Source organism: Lipotes vexillifer, unplaced genomic scaffold (genome assembly GCF_000442215.2).
Source record: "Lipotes vexillifer unplaced genomic scaffold, Lipotes_vexillifer_v1.1 scaffold914, whole genome shotgun sequence".
NCBI lineage: Eukaryota > Metazoa > Chordata > Mammalia > Artiodactyla > Lipotidae > Lipotes > Lipotes vexillifer.
The window spans coordinates 2691498-2709597 of record NW_006780388.1 but is presented as its reverse complement, the minus strand read 5'-3'; the positions used below and the strand labels follow the sequence as shown (position 1 = coordinate 2709597).

Below are 18100 nucleotides of genomic sequence, written 5' to 3'. Positions count from 1 at the left end.
GGCATTCCTGGTGGGGAGGCAGCCTGGGCACAGGCATGAGCATGAACCCCTGCCCCACTTTTTTGTTCTTTGTGGCTCTAGGGCAGGCTAGGGGGTGACGGTTAGGGCCACAGTGCCCTAACCCTGGAGTCTGGACTTTGCCCCAGGGCCACTGAAGGCCAGAGTAGGGGGTGTTAGGGTCAGATTTGTGATTTCAGGGGAGCCCTGGGATGGTGCACTGGCTGATCACCCTCCCAAACTGAGAGCTGGAGCCTCCCTCCTTCCCAGGGCATCTCACCCCCAGGAGGAAGCGCCCCTCCCCCTAGGCGTTTGTCCATTGATTTAGACACAAATGGCTGAGTTCACCTTCCTGTGGAAAACTCTGCCCTCAGCCCTTATCTGGAGGGTGGGGAGGCACCTTGTCCTTGGGTGGGACCTTCCCCCTCCACTATTTCAGGCTCTGGGGGCTGCAGGAAGCCCTAGGAGGGGTCTTCCGCTGGTGTATTTTTTTTTAATTTATTTTTATTCAACTTATTTTATTTTTGGCTGTGTTGGGTCTTCATTGCTGCGCGTGGGCTTTCTCTAGTTGCGGCGAGTGGGGGCTGCTCTTTGTTTCAGTGTGCGGGCTTCTCATTGGGGTGGCTTCTCGTTGCAGAGCACAGGCTCTAGGTGCGCGGGCTTCAGTAGTTGTGGCTCGTGGGCTCTAGAGTGCAGGCTCAGTAGTTGTGGCTCTCTGACTTTAGAGCGCAGGCTCAGTAGTTGTGGCGCACGGGCTTAGCTGCTCCATGGCATGTGGGATCTTCCCAGACCAGGGCTCGAACCTGTGTCCCCTGCATTGGCAGGCGGATTCTTAACCACTGTGCCACCAGGGAAGCCTGCCGCTGGTGTAATTTTAGAGGAATAGAGTGGGGCCCGTCTGGCAGGTCCCTCCGTGGTTGGGGCTGGCAGGGGGACAGGGACCCCATAAGGTCAGGGGAGTCCCTGAGGGCACGGTCTCTCTTTTCCCTCCCAGCCAGAGACCCGGTATTTAATCGGCTGAGCTCAGAGCATGGGAAGGAAGAGCTGGACCTCCGCTGACCTCCACAAACCAGGCTTAGCTTCCACCCATCACAGGCTGTGAGGGAGCCTGGGTGAACGATGCTTATATACAGGGCTATGCCCTGATAGGGCCTCAACAGCAGTGGGTCAGGAGAACTGGGGAGAGATGTGTGTTGTTTGCTTCACGGTGGGGGATGAAGGGGCCCACCCTCCATGCCCTGTGTGGGGAAGGGCTGAGGTGGGAGTCCAGGCCCCAAGGGCCCTTCTGGCTCTCTCAGCCTCAGTGTCCTCCTCTCCTGGGCAGGGAGGAGGGGGTAGGCAGGGAAGGACACTGATGTGGCTGGCCCCTCCCTTCCGGGGGCTGTCAGGGCTGTCAGTGGTGACTCAGCCCCGTTCAGACTGGGCTGGGGTGGCCGCAGCTGCAGTGCAGCTGATCATGACAGTGATGATGGGGGACCGCCCCGAACAGCGACGGGGCAGCCAGCGGTGCCAGGGCTGCAGGGGTGTGATAGACCCCGGGCCCTCCTCCCCCTCACAGCCAGCCCATGCCTCCACCTCCAGTTCTGGAGGCCTTTGGGGGCTGAGAGTGAGTGAGGTGACAGAGTCCTGCAGAGGGTGACCTCCTGGTACAGGATGTGGTGCCTACAAGAGGGCTTTTGGAGCTCCCTGGTTCCTGCTCCCCATTCCCCCGTGAGCTGCAGCAGGACTGTCTTATATTCTGAGGTCAGGGTCCCCTCCTTTGCCTCCTTGTCTCCCCAGCCCTGGGTCCTGGGAGCAGGGCAGGGCCTCCCAGCAGTTTCCTTCCTTCCTTTCTTGGGACGGAAACCTGGCCGGTGGGGGACACCGGGCTGGAGCCTGAGAAGAGGAGGGGGGCTCAGCCACCACCCTGCTCCTCAAAGTGACTCAGCCCTATGTCCCCACCCGTCCCTGGGGAGCCTGGGCCACAGTGGGAGGTGGATAAATGGGGTGGCAGCCTGGGCTGGCTGGAGAGCTCAGGCCACTCCAGCTGGACACTCGCCGCTTGCCGCTTCTGTCCCGCCTCCTATGGCCCGCTCTGGGAGTGCCACACCACCCTCCCCGGCCCCAGGAGCCCTTCCACGGAGCCCATCCCAGAGGCTTGTGCAGGTCAGGTGGGGTGGGGGCAGGGTGGGCAATGAGGAAACTGGTGGCCAGCTTAGTCTCTGTCCCCCAGGATTGGGAGAGGGGACACTGGGGACCCTGGTGACCCTGGTGTGAGCAAGCTGGACCCTGAGCAACAATGGGGGCCTTTTTCTGCCAGGGCTGGTGAGTCACCATCTGGGGGGTGGTACAGCCTGGCTCCAGGGGTACCCCCATGCCAGCCTCTTTGTCTGGTTAGAGGCATGTCCGGGAGACTAGGGCTTGTCCAGCTCTGTGGCTGCCTGGTAGGGAATCGGGGCTTGGAAGCTTGTGGAAGCCTGAGGGCCTAGCTGGGAGGCAACAGGAAGTGCTCTGAGCCAGGGCAGGAGCGAGGAATGTGAGCAATGCGGCCAGGCCCAGCCTGCACCCCCTCCTGACCTACTATGGTGCTGGGCCTCCCCGTGGGCCTTCCCCCTGGGTCGCCACGCTGCCAGCCTTGTCTCCCCACCGTCCCCCATTGCAGCCCCTCAACCTGAGGGGTCTAGTGCCAAGTTTGGCGCTCCTTGGACCCTGATAGTAAGGAGAGGGACTTAGGCCAGATGTTAGGAGAAACCTCTTGGCTGTGCAGTGAGAGGCAGCCGTGCTGGGTTGAGGCAGGGAGATGGCCAGTACGGTCTCGAACCAGAAGTGACTGCATTCAGCCTGGCTTCATGGCCCCAGCTGTCCCCCCCCCCCCCCCACACAGTCCAGGGTCAGTGTCTCCCCCCCCCCCCCGACAGTCCTGCTTCCCGTCTGGGGGCCTTGAGAGACCACTCACTGGAACCATTGTGGAGGGCGTGGGAAGAGGCCACAGGGCCCAGTGCCGAGGGCCGTCCTTTCACACGATGGGTCACCGCACGGGTCCATGAAGCCTGTTTGCGAGCATACGTTTGGATGTCTGGTCTCCGTGACCATGTGATGCCCTGCTGCCACCCGGGCCCACTTCCATCACCAGGTGTGCTCATGTCACACTTCCACGGCCACGCATGGCCCCGGCTAGCCTTGGGACCTGTGCTCTGACAGCCTGAACCTGAGAGGCACCTCAGAGCTGCACACCTGTACTTCCAGGTGTGTCTGGAGAGGGGCTGAGTCTATAAGTGAGCTCCTGGAGCACCCAGGGGTCTCACAGCCCCAAGTTCAGCCCAGGATGCCTGGCCGAGCCCCTGGGGGACTGAGGAGCAGCAGCCCAGTCCCTGGAATTCCTGGGGTTATGGGGCAGATGATGGCCTGCAGGGGGGGTTCCAAGGGGGCAGGCTTTGGGGGGTCGGGGAAGGGGTCATGGAGAAGGGGCACAGGCTGGTCCAGAAGAAGGTGTTCCCCAGGGGTGGGAGGGCCTAGAGACTGAGGTAAGGCACCACCCTGTGAGGAGAGACACGCTTGGTCTCACAACTGGGTGGCCACAGTCAGATTTGGGGTTTGGGGGTGAGCTCGAAGGCCTGGAGGCTGGCCCTCCCTCAGTACAGCCCCCAGCCTGGCCCAGGGTCACTGGCCACACACAGGGAGGTAGAGGGACAGGAAAAGGCCCTGGTGAGCACCCCCACCCTGTATAGTCTCATCTGCACGCGCACTTGAGCCCCAAGCGCCCAGGAAACCTGAGCTGCTGGCCGCCCGCTCCCTCCGGCCACCGCCATGTTCAACTGAGCACCGGTGGCCGCTGGCCACTCAGCGCTGTGGTCACTACCTCAGGCCCCGGCTGGGTGGGGGCCCTGGGGTCTGGCCTCTGCCTGCACGGCCCTCCCGCACCCCCAGCCCAGAACCTACTGCAGGATGCCAGAGGTAAATGGAGGCAGAGCCCTGGGGTGTTGGTGGGGGGACCCTCAGGGCACCGTGAGCCTTCCATGGAGGGCAGGGAAGATGGGAGGCAGGCCCCATCCTCGGCCCCTCACTCTGCTCCCTCACTGGGGCTCCTGCCCAGGCCCCAGCCGGTGCCTCCCAAGCCTCTGGGCCCTGTGCAGGCGGGGGCGGCTCCAGCTTGATCTGGAATGTGAAAGCAAACACAGCCGCACTGCCATCAGCCCTAGGGAGACCTTTGCGAGCATAAACAAAACAGCCGGTCCTATGGCCCTACCCTGCCAGCCCCACACTCCGGATGGGGGTTGGGCAGAGGACAGGCGGGGCCCACAGCCTTCATGGACACTGTGACGAGTGGCAGCTCATCACACTTGTCTCTCCTAGGCCCCTGGTCTGTGCTCAGCCCTAGCCTTGAGCCCGTTGATTCTCCCAACACCCCTGTAAGGCCCCTGACCCCATCACAGGTCCTAAGGCTTTGTTCAGGATCCGGAAGCTGGATCATCACAGGCAGCCTAAGCATCACCCCCCCAGCCCCTCCCCCCAACCCCGTGTTGGTCTCTGAGACCTGGGGATGCTGTCAGGTGGGGGCATGATGCCGAGTGTGGGGCTGGGGCTCCCTCCCACCACCTCCACTTCTGCCTTTGTACACTGGGGACGGGACCTCAGGGGTGGGGTCAGCGCCTCTAGGGTGGGAGGTCAGAACTGGAGCCTCACCCTGAATCCCTGTGCTTGCAGGATGTCAACGGGCCCCTGAGGGAGCTGCGCCCGAGGCTCTGCCACCTGCAGAAAGGCCCCCAGGGCTACGGGTTTAACCTGCACAGTGACAAGTCCCGGCCCGGACAGTATATCCGCTCGGTGGACCCTGGCTCTCCTGCTGCCCACTCTGGCCTCCGTGCCCAGGACCGACTCATAGAGGTACCCGCCCTGTGTGTATATGTCTGCGCCTGTGTCCTTTCTGTTTGTGACTGGGCCCGTGTCCCCTGTGTGTGTCCGTATGTTTGTCTATGCCTGTGCCTGTGCGTGTGTGTGTGTGTCTGGGCCCCGGGTCCTCACTGGGAGGAGGGAGATGCTGGGAACCTGAGCTGGTGCTCCTCTTGCTGCTGTGGCTGGTGACAGCGTTGATGAATATTTGATGCCACACCTGGCCAAGTGGCTTGGGGGGCTGGCGGGGACCTGCCCTCAGGCAGCACTGATCCCGTGCTGGCGGCGGCAGGTGAACGGGCAGAATGTGGAGGGGCTGCGCCACGCGGAGGTGGTTGCCAGTATCAAGGCACGGGAGGACGAGGCCCGGCTGCTTGTGGTGGACCCCGAAACAGATGAGCACTTCAAGCGGCTGCGGGTCACACCCACCGAGGAGCATGTGGCAGGTGGGCGGCTGCCCTGGGGCCCAGTGCTGGGGTAAAGCATTGGGGGCTGAGTGGCCAGTGACACACTGTCCCCACAGGTCCATTGCCATCACCAGTCACCAACGGGACCAGCTCGGCCCAGGTGAGAGGGTGGGAGTGGACAGGGTGAGCCCGGGAGACCACAGGGGCACCTTTGGGGGTCCCCAGACCTGACAGAGCCCCTCCGAGATTTCTGTCCTTGTGTAGCATGGTTGTGAGATCGAGCTTGGCCCTGTCACTCCCAGCCATGATGCCCCTTGGATCCGTCTTGGGTCAGCCACACTCCAGTGCCATAGGGCACTCGGGCACCTCCAGGGTGTAGTAGAGGCTCAGTGGCCACTGCCAAATAGAGGAATAAAGACAGCTCTGGCGTGTGCACGCGTGTCTGCATGTGTGCGTGTAAGCCTGTGTGTGCACAGTGGCTCCTGGGTGGGGTCCCTAAAGCCAAGCCTTACCCTTGGTTTCCCAGCTCAATGGTGGCTCCATGTGCTCGTCCCGAAGTGACCTGCCTGGCTTAGACAAGGACACTGAGGTAGCGGGTGCCTATCCACCTCTACTGCTGTTCACACACTGGGGGGCCTGAGGCCTTGGGGGCGGGCATCTGTGGAGCTGTCAGCCTGAGCTGTGAGGCCACCGCCTCTAGGAAGCCCTCCTGGGCCTGCCACCAGGTGGCCTCTGGTGTGAACTCCCTGGGAAAGGCCACCTGTCTGGGGGCCTGGGTCCAGGGCTCACTCTGGCCACCCACCCACCATGTCTGCCCCTAGGATGGCAGCACCTGGAAGCGCGACCCTTTTCAGGAGAGCGGCCTCCACCTGAGCCCCACTGCAGCCGAGGCCAAGGAGAAGGTGAGAGCCACCAGGGTCAACAAGCGGGCACCGCAGATGGACTGGAACCGGAAGCGAGAGATCTTCAGCAACTTCTGAGCCCTCCCTGCCTGTTTCCTGCTGGGCTCCTCCTGCATGGACCTTGGGCCTTGCCCCTCGGGCCCGCCCAGAGCTCCCCTCAGTGGACTGGAGGGGACATCCTTACCCCCCAAGCCGTGGTGGTCCCACCACCACCCAAGAACCAACCTGTGCCCCAGTGAGACCCCGTCCTGCCCCCCACCTGCTGGGTGCTAGGCGAGTGTGGCAGCAAGATGGGGAGAGAGAGCCCCTGAGATGTGAGATACCCAGAGAGACAGTGAGGGGATGTGGGGAGAGGAAGAGAGAGGGAGAGGAGGGAGACGGGGGAGAGGGGGAGAGGCAGTGGTGACCCGCGGGGCCCGGCCCTTGCTGCTCTGCCTGGGCCTGCTGACTTAAAGGAATTTGTGTTTTTGCTTTTTTTTCCAGAAAGAGCTCTAGCTCCACACATGTTTCCACTTAATACCAGAGCCCTGCCCCCACCCCCCTCAGGACGTGCTCTCTAAATAATTGCAGTAAAACAAACCTTTCTCTGCAAACCATTTTCTCCCCACCCCCTCAGCAGCAGCCATCCCAAGCAGGAGTGCCAGGGACGTCCAGGGACAGAGTTGGGGGGCTTGCAGGCCATGTTCATTCAGGCTTTGGGGGGTGCTGGGGATGCCAGATGTGGCTGTGAGAGCTACCCCTCTGCCCCGTCCCTGCCCTCCCTGGGGTGGGGGGTCTGGGGTACAGGGCCTGGGCTCTTTGAGGGGCCTGAGGATGGAGGCCCTGTGCCCCTGAGGAGGGCAGACTCTGGACAGGCCCCTTGTCCCTGCACGGCAGCCCCCAGGCCTTTGGGGTGTGACTGTAAGAGCCTGCCCCCAGGAAGGACCCCAGGCTCCGGGCTTGGCCCCTGCTGGGAGCCTCCCCCAGAGAAACCCCACCGACTCTCTTTCCCCTGCCCAGAACCTGACCAACCAACATCGCTGTCTGCCCCATAAGCCATAGCACATGTGCGCCTTCAGAATAAACAGGCCTTCCTTGGACCCTGGCTATCTCTGTCCTTCCTGAGCCTTCATTTTGGGGGTTGGAGGGGTCATGGTCTGGGCAGGGAGGTGGCAGCCTGCAGCTCCCCAAGTCTCAGCTGCTGGAAACAGTCCCATTCCTAAGCCTCCCCTCCCCAAATCCATACACTAGCCCCTCAGCTCCTGCTCCCTCTTGCTTATCTCTCCAGTGTACTTGGGACCCCTCTGCTTCGGAACCCTGCCCTCTCACCAGCACCTCCCTGTGAAGCCTTCTGGGCCCCTGGCCCCCCAGCAGGTACACGCAGGTCAGGCCCTGTGCCCTGTGGTGCCCTTCCTGGGCCTGCTGGTGTCCCTCTGAGACCAGGTGGCTCTGTAAACACTGGGGGTGGGGCCCTCGTGGCAGAGGCTGGGGCTCTCAGGGTGCACAAGTTCAGGAAGGGGCGTGTGTTTCCAGGTCCCCAGCCAGCTGCTGCGGGAGGCAGCCTGGGCTTCCAGCGTCCCCAGCGGGCTTCCAGACAGCTGGCTGCAACTGGCTCCCACGACCCCCCCGCCACCCCTGTCCCCCAGCACTCAGCCCAGATGGTCACGTCCTGGCCTCCCAGGCAGCCCTGTTCCAGACACACGTGAGCACGGGTGCAGACACAGCTCATGCATGTGCTTTCCAGCATGCCGCCTCCCACCCCCCGGGGTAGAAATCAGCCAGACCCTAACTACAAACAGCCCCCAAACTTTATTATAAACAGGCTATGGCTCTCCAGCAAAGGCACAAAGAGGCCAGAGTGGTGCCGGGCAGAGGCCCCAGGCCCTCAGATTCCGCGTGCAGCTGGGCACAGGGCCCGGTTGAGGCAGGCCTGGCAGCGCGGGTGGAGGGGCAGGCAAGTCTGCTGGCCAAAGCCCACCAGCAGTCCATTGATCTCGCTCCACAGCTCCCTGTGGGGGTGGGAGCCATCAGTGTGGAGGGAGGGTGGGAGGGAGGGGAGCCCGCCCTGCCCCACCCCCACCCCGCACACCTGGGCAGCCACTCTTCCAGTGCCCTGCGGGTCTCCTCCGGGGACTTGGTTGCCTTCCTGGTCCATCTGAGTCGGTTTACAATTCTGTGCACGTGTGTGTCCACTGCTGTTGGAGACGGGGCAGGGTGAACACGGGGCAGGCTCACCGGGCCAGATTGCCCCATCCCTGCCACAGCTCCCAGTGCGGGTTGGTGGGGGGCTGAGTCTGAAGCCTGAGTCCCCCTACACACCTCCCCAACCCCCTCCGGCCTCTGAGGAGGACCCAGAACTGCGCAGGCCTGAGAGAGAGTCACATGGGCCATCCCTGCTGCTAGGCAGGGGCTGGAGTCAGATCCAGAGGACTTGGGCCTTTTTCCTGGGGTGCAGGCAGCAGTGCCTCCTGGCCCAGGCACCGGCCATAGGTGCTAGGCTGGGTGGCAGCAGCTTGACCTAGTGGGCTGGCATGAAGTCACTGCCTGCAGAGCCAGCACCTGCCACTGCACCATCAGGGACGGAGAGGGGAGCGCGGCCAGGCCAGCTGCAGCTGTTGTGCACCTGGCCGCAGCCCCAGCTCCCCCTGGCTGGCCACCCTGGGGCTTGGCCTGGGCACCTGCTCACCGAGGCCCCCTCCCCGAGCCAGATGCAGCCCCTGCCTCCTCCTCCTCCTATGTGTCTGCCGAAGAGAAAGCGAGTTCCTGCACTGGCCCACTTCCCCTGCTGCTGGCTGCCTGGAAAAAGGCTCGGGCCCACCCCAAACAGCGATAAGAGGGGCACAGGGAGAGTACGCAGATGGAGAAGCCACACCCTTGGGTCAGCACCAAGCCTCAGTTTCTTTTTCTGTAACACGTAGGTGACTGTGCCCTGAAGTTACCCAGAAGCCCAGCCCAGGGCCACACCATACTTGTGGGCCGGTCCAGCAGGGCTCTGCACACCTGTGCCTCTGATGGGAGCAACTACTTCCCCTGCTTTGTGGCCCAGCTCAGAGAAGCCAAGTGCCTTGCCCAGGGTCACCCAGCTGGGAGGGCAGAGCTGGGATCGGCTGCTGTATCCCATGGCTCTGGCTCTCTACTCGAGGGGGCTTCTTCTCTCAGGAAACCCCTTGGGAAGTGGGGCCCACCATCCCTAGGATCTCCCTGCAGGTGGCCTGGCCCACAGACAACCAGATAGGGCAGCATTCCCACACTCCTGACTGCTGCAACCAGCTGTGGGCGGGGGCCCTTCCCCCACAGACCTGCCAGACCACTCCTAGACACGGGCAGCCGAGGACAGCCGCCCAGATAAGCTCAAGTATCTGCTGAGAGGCTGGCAGACGCAGGAGCCCAGTGAGGGAGGCTCTGCCCGGGCCCCGCCTGGCCTGGCTCCCGCTTTTCAGGGCTTCTGGGATCCAACCTCATCAGGTAGCCAGAGCCCTCCTCCTCTGGTGGGCACTGCAGGGGAGGGGTCCCTACCCCAGGGGGCAGGCTTCACAAGCCTCGGAAGCCCTGGGGGGATCCCCACCACCTCTCCTGGCTCCTCTGCATGAGTCCCTGAGAAGCACCACGGTGGGAGCACACAAGCAGGTCATGGGTCAAGCCCTGGTTTCCGGGCTGGCTGGGCCTGCGCTGTGCAGCCTCAGAAGCCCCCACTCGCTGGGCAAAGATCTGAGGAAGCAGTCCCACCCCGACCCAGGGGTCTGTCTCCACTCAGAGCTCCTCCAATGCAAGAATGCAACACAAGGACCCAGGATAGGGATTCCAGGAAGGGCCCCCCCAGCCGCTTCCTCATCCCCCCCGGGTCCCCATGTCTGCACTGCACTTGCCCCCTCTGCCCACGCTCATTCCAGAGCCTTGTGCTCTGGCCCTCTTCCCCAGCTCACGGCTTTGCAGATGCTATTCCTTCTGCCCGAAATGCACTTCCTCCTCTTGGCCTGGCCAGCCCACCTCACCCTTCAGCTCTTGGCTGAATTAACACTCCCTCAGGAAGTCCTCCCAAATGCCCCAGACCAGGCCAACTCCAAAGGTGCCCTGCATGCCCCCATGAGTGTTTCTACCCCAGTGTCTCTCTCCTTCATGCAGCACAGACCCAAGTCCATCTAGGGCCTCTCCCAGAGGCCAGCATGCTATAGGAGCTCCTCAGCAAACAGGAACTCCTCCTGCTAGTACGGGTGGGGTGGGCCTAGCTCTGGGCTGGGAACACCTTTCTGACCCTTTGGGCTGAGTTGTGAATGAGGAGACCTGAGCTGGGGTCACTGGTCACAAGGATGGGGGAACCTCAATGGCAGCCAGCAAGCCTGGAGCCGGCCACTCCTGCCTTGTGGGCGCATGCCACTCACCAATGCCTGACACAGTGCCCCAGGCCACTGCCATGGCCAAATGTGCCATCTTGGGCCCGACGCCTGGCAGTGCCACCAGCTCTTCCAAGGAGGCTGGGATGTCCTCATCATAGCACTGCTGCAGGATAGCACTGGTCTGCTTGATGTACTTCACCTTGTTCTGAAAGATTGGGGGGGTCAGTGCTGGAGGTTAGGAGTATAGCCCGACCTGGGAAGACAAGGCCCAGAGGAAACCCACAGGTGCCCAGAGCTACCCACCAGCTGTCCAGGACACACTCAGAGGCACCTGCTTGCCTCTGTCCCCCCAGGAGGTGGGAACAAGCCAAGGGCAGGAGAGCCCAAGGAAGGCCCAATGCAGGCCTAGACCCTGCCTCCCACTTGCCTGGGGCCAATGACAAGCGCATGGGGTCCAGCTTGAGTCTCCCTGCCCCATCATTCCCTACCAGAGACCAGGCAGGCTAAGCAGGACCAGCTAAGCCAGAAGCTGGGCTCAATAGCACCTGGGCCTTCAGGAAGGAAAGCTGGAGCCTGGGGCTCCCCCACCAGCCGCCAGGCCAGCCAGGCGGTTCCCATCCTGTGCCTGAGTGGACAGGGCTATTTAAAACCCATCTGATGAACTGCAGCCCACGCCAGTGCCAAGGGGAAGTAGCCCCACCCACCCGGCTGCCTTCAACAGACCCGCCCACCCACCACCCTGTACTCTGTGGCCTGTTGGGGCTCTAGAGGGGAGGGGTTGTGCACTCCAGCGAGGCTTGGAGTAAACAAAGGGATAGATGGGTGGGCAGCCTTAGTGAGGAAGAGAAGGGCCAGGCGTATGGGAAGGGAGGTGGAGGAAGGAAGGGGTGGGCTGCAAACAGGAAAGGCCAAGGAGCTCCAGTGCCTGGACTTGAGGCTCCATGGCCAGGCCCCCGTGGGCTGGTCAGAGCGGCAGGGGCGGGGCGGTGCTCCAGTGGGAACTCATAGCCAGGCCCCCATGGCTAGGGACGCCTGCCCTGGCCTCCCACACCCCACAGCCCACTTAGTCTGACATCTTTCGCAGGCCAGCGGCAACCCCAGCCCCACCTGCCATGGGCTGGGCTCACCCTCCAGAAGCCCACAGGATAGATGAGCATGCCCAGCGTGCTGTCATCCATCTGCAGGATGCTGTCCACCGTCAGGCCCCGGGCCCGCAGCCGCTGCATGGCGCCTGCTGTCACCTGGTCCTTGGTCTGGCTGGAGAGCATCAGTGACAGCAACACCTGGTACCTCCGCACCTGCTTGCACAGTGACAGGCACCAGGGTCGGGGGGGGGTCCTGGGTGCTCAGCCCAGCCAAGCCCTTTACTCATCTGCACGTGTCACCCCAGGCAGTGCATGGGATATCTGCCTCTTATCCGCCCAGGCCAAGGGTGTGTGTGTGGTGTATTTTCCACTTAAGTGGAAAATAGCAGCACCTGCTTTGCAAGATCACTGTGAGGCTTAAAGAATTATCACTGCATTCAGAATTGCACCTGGCATGACGTCAGTGCTCAACAGCCCTTGGTTGCTCTTGTTATCGTTATTGCTTTGCAAAGGATGCTGCTGCCCACTTTACAGACAAGAAAACTGAGGCCCGTCACCGGGTAGCAGAGCTGGGATTGGAATCAGGTTAGTCTTAGGACCAGGCTCTGGGCCAGTGAAGTGTAAGGAACTCCCTCTCTCTCTCAGCAAACGTTACTGAACACCCATGATGTGCCAGCTGTCCCCTGCTAAAGGCCTGAGAGGAAGCAAGTGTCTTGTTCAGAAGGGGGTCACCAGCAGATGGGTGCCCGCCTACCTTTGGGGGTGCGCTGAGGTCATAGCAGTGCTCAGCCCCCAGCTGGTCCACGGGCGCGTCCTTTCCACTCCTCATGGTCCGGATGTTCTCCAGCTGCTGCCGCCAGTCCTGAGGCTCCCAGGCTGGCGACTGGAGATGCTCGACCCCCTCTCCTTTCTCACCTTCTGAGGCCTCGTAGGCCACATTCAGTCTTTGAGCCTTCCGTTGACGCTTCACAGGGCTGTAGCTTTTCCTACCTTCTGCAAAAAGTACCACTTGGTCCCTTCAGTGAAGGCTACAGGTAAGGAAAAGGTGTGGGTGCTGCCCTACCTGCTATCTCATCCTACATCATTTATTCAACAACCACCCATCACCTACTACAACTGCGGGTGCTCTGGCCTCTGCAGCATGTGCTCCGGACCAGGTCAGCCTTTCTCATGCCGTTGGCCTTCTGACCAAATCCACTTTAGCACATGACGACTCTAAGTAACAGCCTCCACCATGGTGCCCCCAATCTAGTCTCGACACTGTCAGAGAGAACTTTCTAAAATCTGAATTGAGGGGCTTCCCTGGTGGCACAGTGGTTGAGAATCTGCCTGCCGATGCAGGGGACATGGGTTCGAGCCCTGGTCTGGGAAGATCCCACATGCCACGGAGCAACTGGGCCCGTGAGCCACAACTACTGAGCCTGTGCGTCTGGAGCCTGTGCTCTGCAACAAGAGTGGCCACGATAGTGAGAGGCCCGCGCACCGCGATGAAGAGTGGCCCCCGCTTGCCGCAACTGCAGAAAGCTCTCGCACAGAAACGAAGACACAACACAGCCAAAAATAAATAAATAAATAAATAAAAATTAAAAATGAATATCTGCTAAAAAAAAATCTGAATTGAGTTGTGTCACTTCCTGTTTAAAACTCCAAACTCTTTCCTGGCATCAGAGCTCCTGCCTACCTGGCTGGCATTATCGCGTGCCTGTTCCCCCAGCCATGCTTCTGCCCAGTGTGTCATTTTGTCTGGACTACCCCTGGGGTCTTTGGGTGTCTGTGAGAATCCTCCTCTGGACAATCCTGCAGACGTCCAGGCAGGACAAGTGGCAGGGGCCCTGTCATTCTCGCCCACGCTGAATCTCAAGTTAGGTCCCTAATAAGGACGTATGTAGGTCCCTAATAACGACGTAAACGTAAGGAAAGCCACGCCGTTTCCCATTTTCTCTCAGAGGCACCCTCTAGCAGGGGGAGAAAACTGGCTGGGACAGTCCTTGCACCGGGCCTCTGAGCTGGAAGCAACTAAGAGGACAGGGCCGGTTTGCCTCGCAATCAGCCTGGCACAAGTGGAGTACCCTAGGGCATGCTAGTGGGACCGGGAGAACTTTCTTGAACAGGACGAAGGTGGGGGAGGTGGGAACGCCTGAACCCAGCCCCTGTCTCCTGGGAAAGAGCTTAGGGCGGGAACTCAGGGCCCCAGCCCCCAGTCTCTTGCAGGCCCCCCCCCACCCCGCCTCTCTCCCTGTGCCCCCGCGCGGGCGCGGCGCTACCTGCAGCCGCCTCTTCTCTCCGGAGCGGCGCGGCCTTCTCCCTACTTCCCTGCTGACCGGCCCCGGGTCCCCGGCTCCGGCTGCGGGTCACCATCCTCACGCCCACCGCATTCATGCCGGATTCCTGCGGACTACACGTCCCGGCGGCCCCCGGGACCCCGTCACGTGACTAGCACTCGCCCTGCCTTTCCTCCAGAGGGCGGCCCTCGGCGCCCTCTCGCTGCCGGAAGTGCGGGTCGCGCTTCCGGCGGCGGCTTGTGGCCGGGGGTGTGCTCGATTCTCGGCGCTGGGGCTGACCCGCTCGCTGCGGGCGCGGGGAGTGGTGAGTGGCTCGAGGTGTCCTGACCGCCGACTCCGACGGGGCAACTGAGGAGGCTGCCTCTCCAGGCCTGCTCGGCACTGAGGCCGTGGGGGGCGGACCCCCGCAGTGTCAGGCCCGGCTCTCAGGCGCGCTCTCCGCAGCCTGACTCTGGAGCTCCAAGCATTCCTTGGTTTTAAGTCATGGCGGGTGCGAGGGGGTCCCTGCTCCCGGCGTCCCCCGACAGTCCTCCTCCACACGGGGAGAAGAGAGATGGCAAACGTCAGGGCTCCCTGGACCCCGCGGCGGCCGCCCCCTGGCCCCAGTTCCCCTCCCTCACTCCATGCACTGAGGCGGGCGGACGGCCTGGCGTTTTCCAGGTTTATTTCTGGCCGGGACTGCGCCGGCCTGTGGTGGAGTTTTCTCGGGGGCTGTGGGAGGGAAGAAAGGTCGTGCCCACCGGAGACCTAGGGTTCACGGGCGGCCCGTGATCCGCGGCGGGGCAGGTGGGTGGAGCCGTCCCTGAGATCTCTGCCTGATTGTCGGCACAGAGGAGTCCTCTGATGCGTCCCTGCCCAGCATGGCCAAGCCAGCAAGCAAAGATTCAGGCTTGAAGGAGAAGTTCAAGATTCTATTGGGACTGGGAACTCCAAGGCCAAATCCCAGGTCTGCAGAGGGCAAACAGACGGAGTTTATCATCACGGCAGAAATCCTGAGAGTGAGTGAGCTGCCTGGGTCTTCTCTGCTAGCTTAGTGGGAGGTGCAGGGAAGGCTGAGTTTGGTCTGTCACCAGGTTCTGTGGGAGGTGGGCTGCTGGTGACCGTCTGTGGGGCTGCTGTCCCCAGTACCATGGTGACCTATGTGTCTTTTCTCTGGAAATTCAGGAAGTCAGGATCTTGGCGACTTGGTCCAGCACACTTGAGTTAGTATTCACATGTTGATGCAAGAAAACCTGTTTTACTAGATGATCTAAAGGCCATGATCTCCACAGGTGATTAGGGTCATGGCCAGGGGTAACTGGTAATGTGTGAGTTTCTGGGAGAAGTAAGGTTTCACTTTTTGTCTTTTTTGTCTGTGTTGGAATCTCACAGACGTGCCTACTCAGTGCTTTACCCATAAATAATGTTGAATGTTTGCACTTGTAAAGTTTCCCATTCAGAAACAACCAAAATGCTCATCGACTAAGGTTTAAACAAAATGTGATGCCTTCATACGATGGAGTAGTATTTGCCATAAAGAGGAGTGAAGCCCTGATAACATGCAACAGCATGGATGAACCTTGAAAACATTATACTAAGGGAAAGAAGCCAATCACAAAAGCCCACATAATGTATGATTCCATATATATGAAATGTCCAGAATAAGCAAATCCATAGAGACAAAGTAGATTAGCCTTTGCCAGGGCTTGTGGGGAGGAGGGAATGGGGAGTGAAGCTTCTTTTTGAGGTGCTGAAAATGTTCTGGAATTAGTGGACCTGGTTGCAAGCACTGTGAATATGGTAAAAACTGGATTATACAGTTTAAAGTCGTTACAGTGGTGAATTTTATCATATGTGAATTTTATTTTAATAAAAAAGTGCAGCTATGGAAGAAAAAAAAATTGTTCTTACTGCCCTAAGGTGGACTAGTCAACTCTGGTGATTCTTGGTTTCAGAAGGTTCTGCTGTGGGTCTCCAGCATGGGAAAGGCAGGGCAGTTCCTAGAGTGCTCTGTGATTGGCAGGTAAGGAGACCTGGTGTCGGAGCACTGGCCTTCTTTCATCTCTCCAGGAGCTGAGTGTTGAATGTGGCCTCAACAATCGCATCCGGGTGATAGGGCAGATCTGTGAGGTTGCCAAAACGAAGAAATTTGAAGAGGTAGGTGTGTCTTGGTTGGGTGCTTGGAGAGATTCATGTGAGCTGCATTAAAGCCTGATTTGGCTCTTTTTAGGCGCAGGGTTGACAGCTGACTTCACTAATGAACTGATATGCACCATTTGAGGGAAATTTAGTCTTCATCTTAGGGATGAGGAAGCTTCTGGAAATGTCCTGAGCATAACCCTGAGAGGCCAGTCACATGTGGAGGTGGGGAGCAAGGGGATTAGTATCTTTTAGCAGATCCAGAAGCGGTTTTGTGGTGCTTACAGAAATGCACGCTCGCTTGTCCTCTCACGTTACAGATTCGCAGGAAGGAAAAATAGGGGAACGTCAGGAGAGCATGCGGTTTCACAGAGAACAAGCCCAGGCACACCAGTCTCTGTCTTTCTGGGAGAGATGTTTGGGTGGTATTAAGCAGCCTCACAGACGTAGGAGTATTTTGGGCAGATACTTCCAGGCTCTCTCCTGATGTCCTGTGGACAGAGTGGGAAGCTGCCTGCCGTTAGAGTTCCTCAAGGGCTCTGCTCTCGCCTCAACCCACTTTTGTGTGAGTGACACAGGAGGAGACGTGGGTCTCATACCTGGCGGGTTCAGATTTGCTCAGGGGGGAGGAACCACTACGTCCTCTGCAGGTCATCTGAAACGTGCAGGCTGCACATGACCAGGGTTAAATGTGAGGATAGGCATCTATGTTCTTAAAGTTGTCTGTGTACAATAAGTATGGAAAGGGGAGCCATGTGAGAGCTGCCGTCAAGTGAATAGACAGATAGGCCTAAGAGGCTGGAGTAGTCCATGGGCTCAGTGTCTGTGTGCTCTTGTGGCTTAGGTTGCATCGATAGGAGTATTGTGAATGGGACAAAGGAAGTAAAACTTCCAGTGTATTCCAGGGTATGACCGAATAATGTTGGTCAGACAACATTGAAACAACATTTTAGTTCCCCTCTTAAGAGGAGTGAGCCCGGAAAAGGGTAAGTGGCCTGGAAACTCTGGCTGGAGGGAGTCAGGGATGGTTAACGTGGAAAAGGGAAGCTGACATAAGAGAGACTGATTCTGGAGCTGAGGGGAAAGCACCCAGCAGCTCCCTCGTGGGCTGGGTGGACTTAGGAGGCAGATTCCAGAAGCCTGAACAGAATTCTTAGCAAGTCAAGCCAGGCAGCAGAGTCGGGGTTGGGGTGGGATACTGAGTGGCCTGAAGCTCAGATCCAGAGCATGGGATTTCTGGGTCAGACTGCAGGCCCGGGAACCACTGTGGTACTTCTGGTTCTGAGACTCTTCCAGTGGCTTTTTCCATGGAGCCTGAGCAAGCTCTCAGAGACTCCCTGATGATCTCTGGGGGCAGCCAGGACGGCCTCCCTGGCCTTCCTGCTCTCCTCCCTCCCCTCAGACTATGGCCTGGTGAGGGATAAAGGGACCTGTGAGGGTTCGAAGTAGCTTGGAGCTGTTCCCCTTGTCAGGCTCGTGGTCGCTGTGGGCTGTGACAGGTACATGAGGGCTTTAGAAGAGTGAGTTCTAAGTCAAAAGACCACGTTGTTCTGTCTGTCCTTTGCCCATGGAACTGTCCCTCAAGTTGAGGGGCCAGCACACCAATCCTTGTCCCCTCTTTGCCGGGCAGCATGCGGTGGAAGCACTCTGGAAGGCTGTCTCGGACTTGCTGCAGCCAGAGCGGCCGCCAGAGGCCCGGCACGCGGTGCTGGCTCTGCTGAAGGCCATTGTGCAGGGGCAGGTAAGAGGTGGCCGCTCTGTGCCTGGGGGGAGCTGGGGCGGGCCACACTCGGACCCTCGTCTTTGGCGAGAGCACCAGGCACAGGTTCACTGGTTCCCAGGGGCCCTGCAGCTGGACTGCCCGAGTGGGCGTGCTGGTGTCACCTCTAGTATCTGCGTGACCCTGGGCAAGTCACTGGAGCCCCCTGAGCCTCCACTTCCTCTCCTCTAAAGTGGGGATGCTTGTCATTCCCTTTTTTCTGGGACATTCTGGGGAGTAAATGAGGCAGTTCACCCAAAATGATGAGAATGGCTCCTCGCACGAGTGAGCTGTTGTTTTCTTGCTCTCACTGACCTCCTGCCCCTCACCATGGGCTCCTGCCCCTTGCTCACCGTTCTCCTGCCATG

At 60.0% G+C, this 18100-nt stretch overlaps 3 protein-coding genes across 7 annotated transcripts in view; 2 read left to right on the top strand and 1 right to left on the bottom strand.

Annotated features, from left to right (window-relative positions):
- NHERF2 (NHERF family PDZ scaffold protein 2) overlaps nt 1-6253 on the top strand; it is an 11436-nt gene extending 5183 nt beyond the window's left edge. Inside the window, exons 1-6 of one of the 5 annotated variants that reach the window (XM_007453549.1) lie at nt 2062-2136; nt 4681-4860; nt 5159-5312; nt 5390-5433; nt 5800-5862; nt 6095-6253. In XM_007453549.1, the coding sequence (XP_007453611.1) occupies nt 2062-2136; nt 4681-4860; nt 5159-5312; nt 5390-5433; nt 5800-5862; nt 6095-6253 (675 nt within the window). Of the gene's footprint in view, nt 1-2061; nt 2143-4680; nt 4861-5158; nt 5313-5389; nt 5434-5799; nt 5863-6094 lie in introns of those variants that run through there. The other 4 variants (XM_007453550.1, XM_007453548.1, XM_007453551.1 and 1 more) reach the window with 4 other exon arrangements.
- Nucleotides 6254-7944: 1691 nt separating this feature from the next.
- NTHL1 (nth like DNA glycosylase 1) lies at nt 7945-13967 on the bottom strand. The gene is made up of 6 exons (XM_007453546.1): nt 13838-13967; nt 12328-12566; nt 11616-11786; nt 10534-10693; nt 8244-8349; nt 7945-8163 (listed from the first exon to the last, which is right to left on the bottom strand). The coding sequence occupies exons 1-6, from the start codon at nt 13950-13952 to the stop codon at nt 8040-8042; spliced, it is 915 nt and encodes a 304-aa protein (XP_007453608.1). The 5' UTR covers nt 13953-13967; the 3' UTR covers nt 7945-8039.
- A 748-nt stretch (nt 13968-14715) lies between these two features.
- Nucleotides 14716-18100, top strand: part of TSC2 (TSC complex subunit 2) — a 36532-nt gene continuing 33147 nt past the window's right edge. The window contains exons 1-3 of the mRNA XM_007453668.1: nt 14716-14853; nt 15905-15991; nt 17604-17714. Coding sequence (XP_007453730.1) covers nt 14716-14853; nt 15905-15991; nt 17604-17714 — 336 coding nt within the window. The remainder of the gene's footprint in view (nt 14854-15904; nt 15992-17603; nt 17715-18100) is intronic.